The sequence below is a fragment of the Mycetomoellerius zeteki genome, unplaced genomic scaffold (genome assembly GCF_001594055.1).
Source record: "Mycetomoellerius zeteki isolate Tzet28-1 unplaced genomic scaffold, Tzet1.0 scaffold145, whole genome shotgun sequence".
In the NCBI taxonomy this organism is placed as follows: domain Eukaryota; kingdom Metazoa; phylum Arthropoda; class Insecta; order Hymenoptera; family Formicidae; genus Mycetomoellerius; species Mycetomoellerius zeteki.
Window position 1 is genome coordinate 1159078 of NW_017256393.1, and position 12162 is coordinate 1171239.

The 12162-nt window shown below is 35.4% G+C and overlaps 1 protein-coding gene across 6 annotated transcripts in view; it reads right to left on the reverse strand.

Annotated features, from left to right (window-relative positions):
• Positions 1-2325: 2325 nt before the first annotated feature.
• Positions 2326-12162, reverse strand: part of LOC108732050 (Ankyrin-repeat, SH3-domain, and Proline-rich-region containing Protein) — an 85233-nt gene continuing 75396 nt past the window's right edge. For 4 of the 6 annotated variants that reach the window (XM_018462664.1, XM_018462666.1, XM_018462662.1 and 1 more), the window contains 7 exons: positions 9283-9521; positions 7980-8481; positions 6221-7757; positions 4168-4944; positions 3629-3795; positions 3345-3544; positions 2326-2935 (listed from right to left, as the gene is read on the reverse strand). In XM_018462664.1, coding sequence (XP_018318166.1) covers positions 2897-2935; positions 3345-3544; positions 3629-3795; positions 4168-4944; positions 6221-7757; positions 7980-8481; positions 9283-9521 — 3461 coding nt within the window. In that variant the 3' untranslated portion in view covers positions 2326-2896. The remainder of the gene's footprint in view (positions 2936-3344; positions 3545-3628; positions 3796-4167; positions 4945-6220; positions 7758-7979; positions 8482-9282; positions 9522-12162) is intronic. The other 2 variants (XM_018462667.1, XM_018462663.1) reach the window with 2 other exon arrangements.

The following is a 12162-nucleotide window of genomic DNA, read 5'->3' on the forward strand; positions in this document are numbered from 1 at the left end:
GTTTTATATTTACATATTTATCCAGTCAACGACTGCGTTTATGCGCACATTGATATGTGGATAATATATATGAAAAATATGCTGATATATATTATTCACTTTTTCGACGTTGGATGATACAAAACAAATTGAATTTGTTTCGATACTTTCTTTAAACCATTTTTATTTAAAATCTATAAATAATTTATATTAACCCATAGATGAAAAAAAAATTATTAACTTATCAATAATTGTTACAATTTAAGAGTACAGAAAATAAGTACAAATTAAATTTTCTAAAAACATTTATTGAGAGTACAAGTAGTATTGAGAGTAATAAAGAAGCGCGAGAAATTGCTGCTAAAGAAATAATTGATGCTCCATACAAAAGTAGAAAGATCAATCTTTCCATTTAAAAGGATAGTTTTGTTAATTGGTATATTTGTAAAAGTGTAAATAAGAAAAAATAACTTATTTAGAATTAGATTTTGTCTGGATGATTTGCATAAATGGCATCATAATTTTGTTACAAATTATTCTTATGTGCATTTTTGCCTGTACTTTTACCTCTCTTTTATATAAATTATATATTTCTCTCTTTTGTATGAAATAAGTTCACTGAAACAAAAATGTATAATTTAATGTATATAGAATCAAAGACATGTTTTTAGCCTCATCTATAATAGTCGCACAGGCTGTGTCGCATATCGTATGAAATGTCGCAGAAGTGTCGCATCTAGTCGCATGATTGTCACAGTCGCAAGAGCTCTCGTCATACGGGGTTGAACCAACTTTAATTTTCTGCGATTGCGACAAGCGTGTCGCATGAGCTCAGCCAATCACAATACAGCAAGTTGGCGTTTAGAATTTGTGGTCGAATTGCGTGCGAACAATCTTTGCGACTGTTGAAGACGCTTATTTAGCGACACTCTTGCGACATGCGACAAATTTTCCTGCGATGCTACTACTCGCGACATGCGACATAGCCTGTGCGATTATTGTAAACGAGGCTTTTATGTTAAGCAATCAAGCACTGTTCTGTGTCTCACTTGTATTGTATAGCAATCTTTCTCTATTTATTAAAACATAATATATTTAAAGGTATCGAAATCATTGTATCGCTGAATAATATTTTTATATCTTATGAGAGTATTTTTATACGACCAATGCAATTGTAATTAGCGTTTATTTGTATTTATAGTATAATTTTAACTATAGTATTTATTATAAATCATCAGATAGGGAATGGACTAACACAAAAATCGTATTTTTTTTATTAAAAACAATTTATTCGTCATAATATATCGTATTTTCTTACATAATCTATCCATTATTACTTTCGAAAGGCACACATGTCACTTGACAAACAATCAGAAATCCTCTAAGCGACTCGCGTTCGCATATATAATACACCTGTACATATCTATTACAAGAGCATAATAGCGATGCTTAGAAAATTCCTGACAGTGATCTATTCAATCGAGAGATGATTATCTTGTATATGCCCATCTAAGTATTACATGACAAATCAGGCATTTTATATATACACATACACATACCCACACACACGCACACGCACGCACGCACGCACACACACACGCGCGCGCGCGCGCGCGTGTGTATATCGAACAGTAATATCGGTTGGGCGCAATCGAAACGTATCATCGATATTTCTTTAGAGTACCCTATTTACGTTTTTTCATATAATTGCACATCATCGTTTGAAACGCTACCTCGTATCGTTCATCGTGCGTACCGGCAAGATTATGTTACGCGTCGTTTAGGAACAACTTTAAAAAAAAGATCGGAGATCGAAAGAATAAAATCCGCGAGACTCCGACAATACATATCAAAATATCCTGGGCAAGTAATGAAACAATATAATCTGACCTCATCTAAACTCAAGCATTTAGGTGAAGCAAATTAAGCGATAAAACTCGTAAAGCCATGTATAAATTATAGGATGATCCAAAATCGATAAAAAATGGACATATAGAATTTGTGAAATTTCGAGTCATAAGGAAAATATTCGCGCACGATTATTTTTTCACTTATCAAATTTGGACATACAATATCTTAAAAACTAAAGGCTTAAATTAAAATTTTGTACAAGTACAAAAATGAAAGTAAAATACACTTTACATTAAACAATGAACAATATTCCATTATTTGCGTATCTAAAACCTAACTCACTACAGGGCGGAAAACCCGTTAACAAAAATCATCTCGAAATTTCACAAGAATTAAAGCTATGCGTGCATTTTTGTCAATCCCAGAAAAGCCTATATAATAAAAAAATAAAATTCTTTTTTTCAAAACAAATCACAATATTCGAATAAATGTACGTTAAAAATATATCGCTAATAATTTGATGGTTTACGAGTGTAAATGAGAGACGTGACACGTCTCTCGATTCTTAACTAAACTTTCAAACAGAAAGCCGAGTTGAGAATGCCTGTGCAGCTATAAATTGACAAATGTAAAATCGGATAGATATTCGGCAATAATTGCAATCCGTATTAAAACATCTGTCTTATGTAAAACGTGAGAAAAAGTCAAAAGGAAATGCATTGCCATATATTATACATTGTCAATAATTACGGGTGACGTGTATCTGTTTGATCATTCGACTCGCGGATTTATGGCAAATTGTAGCCGATTAAAATCATTAAAATCCACGATTACGCAATCTCATTTTATAAGCTACAAGAAAAATGACACGCGTGCTGTGTAATTAGAAGATTACTACACTTGTTAAAAAATTGGGTAGATTCCCGCTTTGCGTCCGTATCCGTTTGGATGGCAATCGGCGGTTATTAAATATTTACTAATGTGCCTATATATCGTGTTATAACAATTAACAAGATAAAGCTGCAAGTCGAATACTGTCGTAATCATCGGATATTCTGCGAACATTTCAATCAACCGCTTTCGCTGGCTGCACTCTGGGATATAACTGAAACATATAATGCAACATTCTTATGTCTCACACGCGTTATTAGAATTAGTAAAAATATTAAAAATGCAAAATGCTATGCAGAGAGAGAATTTTGTATTATAATAGAGAGACTTCTTAATATATATTTTTATACTTGAAAAGTAATATTTACAATTATATATACTTGAAATGTGGATCTGGAATTTTCCCTTACATAAAATTTTTTGAAATTTATTTTTATATTTAAAATATATTTTAGCATATTCAGCAATGTTTTTTGATATTCATGTGTAAAGTAATATTTAAAAAAAATTAGTATTTTGATATAATGTATTATAAAATGCAATTTCGTGATATTTTGCTCAATTTGGAAAAATATTATATTAATCTCACTTATGATCAGTCACTTATAATCAGTTATACTTACCCCCAATAAATTCCGAGGTACGTAGCCTTCTTTATGTCCGAGTTTGCTCCACCACCATTCCCGTTCGTTATCATCCCCCTTTCGAAGTACGACTACAGAGTCGCCGTTCTTCAATGAGAGTTCGTCTGCGTGTTGCGCCTCGTAATCGAAAACCGCATATACCTGACCGTTATTCATAATCCCCAACTTTTCTTGAACGCCTATGTGTACAAAAAAGATGTTTTTTTCACAAACGTATTCTTTGTACTACAATTGATTTTAAACTTTGCTCCGATGATACTGACTGTACAAATACTCCGAACATCCGTCGAATCCTTCTTCGTCCTCCTCACATTTTTCTGCGGCGGTCTCGTGATCTGAAAGGGTGGTTGCGAAAATGCAAGCACCATGTTCGACCAAGAATCTCACCATAGATAAATTGTTACAACTGGCGGCGCAGTGTAACGGCGTCCTACGTGAAAAATATTAGATTTAAATGTTTATAGCAGATTTGAAATATTCTGCATATGAACTAATAATTTTTTTTTAGAACGATACATATTATAATAAGGTTTTAAATTTTATATATAATATATATAATCTCTTTTAATCTTTTAATAACGAATTTTTTTGTGATCAGATTTTTCTTAAGAGTTTACAGAAGACTATATTTTAATTTTCAATTATATCATATATTTTTATAGACTTTAAATGAAAATTCTATTAAGTAAAGCTATTTGACATCAAGTCTAAGAAGAATACGATTTTGTTTATCCATCTTCATTTAGCAAATTATTTTCTTACACGCAGTTGTTTTGAAAAAAATCTACAATGTTCAATTTACCATCCATCGCTATCCTGGGCGTTGACGTCGCAGCCGAATTCTACGAGGAATTTGACAATCTCGAGGTGACCGGCGCATATGGCGTTGTGCAGAGCAGTAATACCTTCATCATTGGCGGAGCTCGGATTGGCGACCTCTTTCGCGGTTTTCTTTACGAGTTCGAGTTCTCCCTCAAGACTAGCGTCGAGTAACAGTGCCAGTGGGTCAAAAGACACCCGCCTGGACAGATTGACCTTGCCACCACTGCCTCCCGTGCTTGTCGACTTGAGATTTCCCTTCTTCCTCCTCATTACTTCCGATATCTTGCTTCCATCTATCTCCATTTCACCTCCGGTTCCCGCGGTTAATTCCGAGTCGGTCTTCATCTTCGTCGGCTTGTCCTCTATGTTGATTACATTCAGAGCGTCGATGATGTCCGCTTCCTCCAGTCTCTCGCCGTCACCAATATTATCTTCGCTGATAATCTTGCAACTGTCCGTAGTATCGATAATTTGCTGTTGATGTTGCTGTTGCTGCTGTTGTTGATCAGTCTGCATGAGATCCGCCGGAATTTCTGTCTCCGGAAACAGGAAAGCCGGGGGCATCTCAATTCGGCGATTTATAGACACGTGAACATTGGATTTGGCATATCTCAGCTTCGGTTGCTCTGATATCGGTACTTTCTTCAGCGTTAACGGTCGAGCTTTGATAATCTGATGATTGGCTAGCTGTGTTTCCGTGGGAGATTCAGGCGGTTCTGACGTAGGAATCGGCGGTATTTCCTCGTCCTTATCCGACCTACGAAATTTGGAAATAAAAAAATCAATAATTAAATGAATCATTATTACATTATTGATTACATGGATGAATTGAGAACGATGAAAGATTGTAGCTAATTAAATTAAATAATTTTATTTCTAGTCTAAATTAAGTACATTAATCTTAAAAAATTAATTAATTTGAATATTGTGCTTGAATATTGTATTATAAAAAATTCGATAGAAGGTAAAATATAAATAACGAATTGTCCAGATCAAGACTTACAATTCTCTATCGATTCTGACAAAAGGAAAACCGAATATAATTTGCAACGCTGAAATTCCATCCAATATTTTGTAAATATTGAATAATTGTATCGAATCGTCGGTCGGCTGCATATAAATCGCAAAGGGCACAAATAAAAACTACCACGAAATTACACGAGTGTATCTGATCTGGCTGTCGCTCGATATGTCTATCAACATCAACCATCCAACAGACAGATGTTATTAACAGCCGCGTAATTGAACATCGATTCGTGACTAATCATGCACGAAATCATCTCCTGGCAATTGCAGGCACGTTAATCGTATGTATCACTGGCGTGCACTGATCGGAGAACTCGCGAACACTAAGAGGAGCGCGGGCCCATGTCGTCTCCGCGGAGCCGCGATTCTATTTCGGTGTCTATTATTCGAGACAGGCTTCGATTCACTGGCCAAATCGATCGCGAACTAATTAACATTTATAATTAACCCAGTAATTGTTTTGTCATTCCGCAGTCCGAGTCCGCGTGAACTGTTCGATGAATTCCTTGATAATATTGTAATTCTACGAGGGGTGTGAAGAGAATGTAGTGTTTAAACGGATTTAAATTACAACACGGATAAAAGCCGTTTGTACATTTTATTATAAATAATAATAAAGATTTTAAAATATTCAGGATATATATTTGAATGAAATATTTGAGAATAAATTACGCACAAGCATTTTTTAAGCGCGAAATCTCTGTTTAATATATTTATATATATAAAATTGTTAACTTTCTTAATTTATGTATAAGGTGTCTAATGAAATATGATCGATTTAAATTTTGAATTTTTTTTTCTCCTCCAAAATCCTTTCACAGTGAAAATATTTCGCAAGCAAAGTAATCATTTATATATATATAGTATCACTTTATTAATAGAGACAATCAATGTAATAAGAATATAACACAAGATCATAATTCTCGAAATCTACTATGCATCTTTATACCTAATTCTTTCTCATTTTTTACGAGATGATCATTTAAAAATTGGAAGCATATACGAACCTTGAATTGATATTTGTATTAGTCATCTTGCATTCGTTGATTCCTTCGGATGACGACACATCGATCTTCTCATGATGAGTAAGTCTTGGTGGCGGATTCGGTTTGCTCGGTTTCGGCGGTAATGCCGGTTTCGTCTTATCCTCTATTCGCGACTCATTGAAATTTTTTCTCTCGCTGTCGCTGCTCTTCGTCGCCGTCTTGTCGAATTCGAATGACCTATCCGTTTTCGCGGGGATTTCGAACTTGGTTACATGATCAACCGCGTGTTTCGTCGTGGAATTTGGTTCGTATTTGGCTGACACCATCTCGAATTTGTTCTGACCACTGCTTTCGTACTTGTTCGGCTCAGGTTTATACTCTGATTTATATTGACTGGCACTCGAAGATTCGTGTTTGAATGTTGGATTGTGATCATACTTGTTCGACAATCTTCCCTCATGCTGTTGCTGCTGCTGCTCATGTTTGGCATACTGTTGTGAATTCTGACAACCAGGTTCGTATTTAATGTTGTGCAGATGCTGGTCATGTTTGGCTTGATTTCCAGTTGAATCGTGCTTGCTATTCTGTTGCTGCATCTCGTATTTGCCCGTGAGATTCTGATCATATCTAATCTGCTGCTGCTGCTGTTCATGTTTATTATTAGGCGGTAATGTATGTTCGAACTTGTCCTGATTCTTGCTCGGTTCGAATTTAGTTTTCTGATTGTTCAGTATTTGATCCTGGCTTTGCGCGAGATCGTTAGAACTCAACACTTGTGACGATTGATTATACTTCTGGGAAGAATTGCCGAAAGTTGTGGCGGTGCCGTGAAGACCAACGAGATTGGACGAACTCTGGATCTGATATACGGCCGCCGGAGAAGACGCGTGAATGTTCGTCGTCTGATTTGGATACTGCTGCTGTTGCTGTTGGGCAACGGAATAACCATGTCTATAATTCGCTTCTTGATTCCCGGCGCTAGATTGTAGCTGGGTATTTGTCGTCGCTAACTGCTGATTGTTGCCGATGTAGTTTTGCGCTGCATTGTTATGTCCGCGACCCAATAGGCTCAATGTCTGCGGCATAACTGGATGGATCTTGGTCGAGGAAGTTTGATAGATCTGTGACTTGACTGAAAAACTTGGTGCTACGCTCGACACCGGTTTTTGATGACCACCTACGGTCTGCTGCAGATTTCGATGTTGGTTCTGAGTGGTTTGTATGATTGACGGAACGGTAACACCTACGAGATTCGACGTCGTCGATGCACCGCTAATGCTGGTCACGTTGTGTTGCTTCTGCTGGAGATTGCCATTTTGATGCTGCTGTTGCTGCGTCTGCGATTGCTGTTGATGCTGGTGACTCTGGTGAAGACGAAGACCTTGCGACAAATTGTCCGGGCTAAAGTTATGCGCAGTATTACAGATGAGATTGTTGCTGTTATTGTTGTTGTTGTTATTGTTATTGTAGTTGCAACTCGATTGGATTGTCGTGGGTTGGTTGCCAAGATTTTGATTATGCTGTTGCTGTTGATTGCTTCCTAGTAATTGAGATTGTCCTAAATATTTTTTACGATAATTAGATCCACATTTAAAATCATGTTTACTATTTGTTGATGAAATAACAATTCTATATTTATAGTGTTGGCTACTAATTTACAAGCACTTATGGTAGATTATCTTTTCGATAAAAAAAACTTAATTTCAAATAATTTTAACATTATAAGTAATTATGTGGATGTTCAATGTTTTAAATATTAAATTGCGAGTAAAACACTTACCCTGAATATGAGACTGCGACTGGCTATGAACGATTTGATGTCCGTATTGCTGAAAGGTCGGCCGCTGTCCCAACTGGGAGGCGCTCGCTGAATGCTGTATTTTATTTTTGTTCACGTCGTCTTCTATAGCCTTGAAGTTCATTGTAAACTTGGTGTTGTATGGCAGTGTCTGGTACTTGGGGTCGTTTTTGTTTAGATTGAAATCATTGTCGTTCGGTATATGTGAATACGGCTCGATCGCGGCGATATTGCCGGCCGGTCTTAACTTGCCGCTGTTGTTGAAACCATCGAGCTTTGTGTCCGGGAATCCTGTGTTGTTAACACCACCGCCATTAGGACCCACTTGCGTTAATCGTTGATTCAATGCTCTCTTGCGCTGGAGACGACTTTGAAGTTGAGCTATTCGCGCGTCTATCGACGCCATCTCGGCCTGTCGTTGTGCCAAGGCCTGCCGTTGTTGGGATACTACTTGGTTTTGTTGTTCGTTCATCTTGTTGCGATACTGCGTACAAATTGGGGAAATAAATTTGGTTTTTTCTTCACTGACTTTTCCTCGTATCTTATAATATAACGCTTGAAATGCACGCATAAAAGTGTCACTATGATTAATTCATTATCAACTATCAACATGTACTTAGGTACATGCGAGTTTCAATACTATGAACAATTAGTATCATAATTAAAAATTATAAAAAATATGTTTCTCCATATTTTTTAAACAAACTGAGATAATAATCTGAGTATTTTTCACTATAAAATATATACACTATATCTTTTATAAAAAAAAATGTTTCTGTCATATAAAAAAAATAATATACACGAAAAATGAAGACACATCAATAAATTAAATATTTTACCTAAATATTCAATAAATATTCAGTACGAAAATAAAATAACATATTTATAAAAATAAATCAATATTCATCAACAAAATTTTTCAAATATTAATACTCTATATTTTTATTATTCATTTCATTAAGGTAAATTTTCCCCAAATTAAATAATTAAACGATAAATAACATTCTGTTACGCTGTGAAAAAACCTATTTCAAAATAAATTAGGAAAATTATTAGTATATATCTCGGTATGATAACAATCAAGAAAAAATCAGATTTAAATTTCATTTAGAATACATTGTACACCTGCTTTTTGCAAATTCTAGGTCGTCCTATAAACATGTAAATATGATATGATTGGTTTGAACACAATTAGCGTAGATTGAAAATGGGACAAAAATGGTGATGCTCTGTGCTTTTGCGAGACAAGGTCAGCTCTCTTGAGACCGTAATCGATGACACTTACCATAAGCTCCCTCCTGAGTTTCTCCAGTTCGGCACTGGCCGGGGTGACCAAATGTCCATTGCCGGTAGTACCCGTGAGACTGCCCCCGATGCTACCGGCGCTTCCACTACCGGCGGGAGCATTCTGACGACCTCGGAGTTCTTCCAGCTGCCGCGTCAGCTCCTCGACCTTTGCTACGGCCAACGAGAGTTCCTTCTCCTTCTCATTGAATAGGGCTCTGATGCAGTCCAGATCGGAGGCTATGGATGAAAAAACGGAAAAGGAATAATAAGAATAAAGCAAGAACAATAAAAATAACAAGGATAATATAAGTAGAAAATAATACGTAAAAAAAATAAGAACAAAAAAGAATAATACAAATGAAGAATATATATTTTATAAAAGCTATAATGATAAAATACTCTTATCGACTTTTATGCGTGGGTGGTCTAAAAATAATTTAATGAATTATTCATTTGGATTGTTATTTTTTCAAGCAGTTTAGAGAAGTATCACTCACATTAATTACTTATTGTTTAATATATATTTTGACGTGTAAATACTTTGACTCCCGTTTTTTTTATATTTTATTTATTTTGTTAATATCATCACATGTTTCAGTGATCAAATTGGTAAGACTTTCGCACGGAATTCGGGAGATCCAGGAGATTCGAATCTCAGCTGAGGATATTTTTCTCAATATGTTATTTTCAATGGTTAATAAGTTATTTAAAAATGCTAATATTAAAATTGCTTATCAATTTAATTTATAATATTATGTACTTCAGCATCAGTCTAGGACTGTGTTTTAAGATCGACAAATAAGTAATCGGCATGCAGTTTGCTCGAACTGGAAATTATAAATATTTATACAAAATTATTATTAGGCACTAAGATCCGTCTTGATCGAAAATGGATCCCTTCATTCATTTATATGGAAAGGACATTCTAATAAAAAGTTTGAACGTCCTACAAAATTATTTTAATAATCCAACAAAATCTATTTTCAGATTTCTGTATCTACAGCTAAATTAGATACTCAGTAAAATCGTTCTTTCCGTATAATGTTATTTATTTTGCATAGTCAATTTTCATTAAATAATTTATTCACGACGTGAAACTTTTTAAATCTAGGTGATGTTGCTGCGAGATACATCATTACGAGATACGTCGGATGAGATATTGATGCAGGAAAATGAGCGAGATTTACGTGGCCTTTGACATTCGATATAATAAATTGGGGCCTCCGAGGTACACACCCTGCACCCAACACCAACGGACGTTACGAAAATACACGCCAGGGGATGACGTCGTATTAACGGGCGCATTAATCATCGCCGGGTGACTTATCTAAGAGCGATACACTTTCGTGGATTCCATTGGCTGGTATCTCTTAAGCGCCGAGGAGCGCAACGGGCGTCTCGTACTTCGTATCAGATTAGAAAGTTATTATACGTGCGCGATGGACCACTAAACCAACCACATATTGCTACACGGAACTCCGTATTGGCCGTATAGAGCGATCTGCTGTGACCTGGAATTCCATTATCGAATTCTGGATTGGTACCCGGTCGACTCCCTGAGTACTATCTATCTACCCAGGAACGGCATCCTTTATGGTCTTTCATTATTTCCTGGTAATCCCATAGCCGTCGAAATTGTCAATGCAATTCTAATTTATACGAAACCGATTAATGGGTGTTCTCAATACGTTCAGCTCAGTAAAGTATCTGCTGAATGGTAAAGACATTAATTGAAATATATATGTATCGCAATTAATTCTTTGAAAATCTAATTATCCAAGAAATTATTCATGATTCATTGCTATACCTTATAAGCAATCGGATAGAATAAAATATTTTGGTAAAGCAAGTAATTAATAAGGAGAAAAAATATTTAAAGGAAAAAAATTCGCCTTTTCTTAAATTCTTCTCTTTAATTTCGTTTATTTCCTCAGAATTATTGTGCTATCCTCTCAGAAACAGTGAGTAGCACAAATCCTTTCTTAACGCATTGTTTCTGCCAACTACTTCACAAAACGAAGAATCGATGAAATTTCAGAGTTAATTCTCTGACAGTGTCTAAGATTTCAAATTACGAAGAGCAGACCGGCTTTCGCATACCAAATAGATGATTTGGCTCGACTTCTCCTTTTGTGTTGTTTGTCGACCGTAGTCCGTTAAGCCATCGGCATGCCGATCAGCATTTTTGCCAATTGGCATAGATCGATCGACACGTGTTCACTTATATGGCAATGAGTTTGCCGATCGAATGGATGATTAAAGGAAGGGAAAGAAAGAGAAAGAAAGAGAGAGTACGAGAGAGAAAGATAAAAGCGTTTAATTCTGCTCCAGGGTAAGCTTTCTAAGAACATAAAAGTAAGCAAAGAAAAAGAAAATACAATAGATATATATAAAATATATATAAAGTTAAAAAAAAAATAAAACGGCAATAATAATGCATAGAAGAATAAGAAAAAAAGTAAAGATATACGCAGTTATACAAGATTATATAATAATGTAATAATACAGTATAAAAAACCGATAAACTACAATAACATATTAAAAAAAAAAACAATGAACTGCAACACAGTGAAAAAAAAACGAAGGATAGCGCCGTGAGCACGGGCACGAAAGCAGAGAGAGAGAGAAAGAGAGAGAAAGAGAATGTTGTTTTAAGAAGAAAAGAGATCTTAGTACGTTTAGCATGGGGTTTGTTCGAGGGTTCGTTAAATCTTACATGCTATAAAAATAATTTTTCAATTAGTGTCAAATTTAACTTTTCAACAATATTATTATATACGTAACAAGAATTTATATTATTTATGCAAAGTGAGATAACGCAGCATCGATTTCATAGAGCTGCGGTTGCGCAAAAAGTTCAAGTGTGAGCGACTGATGG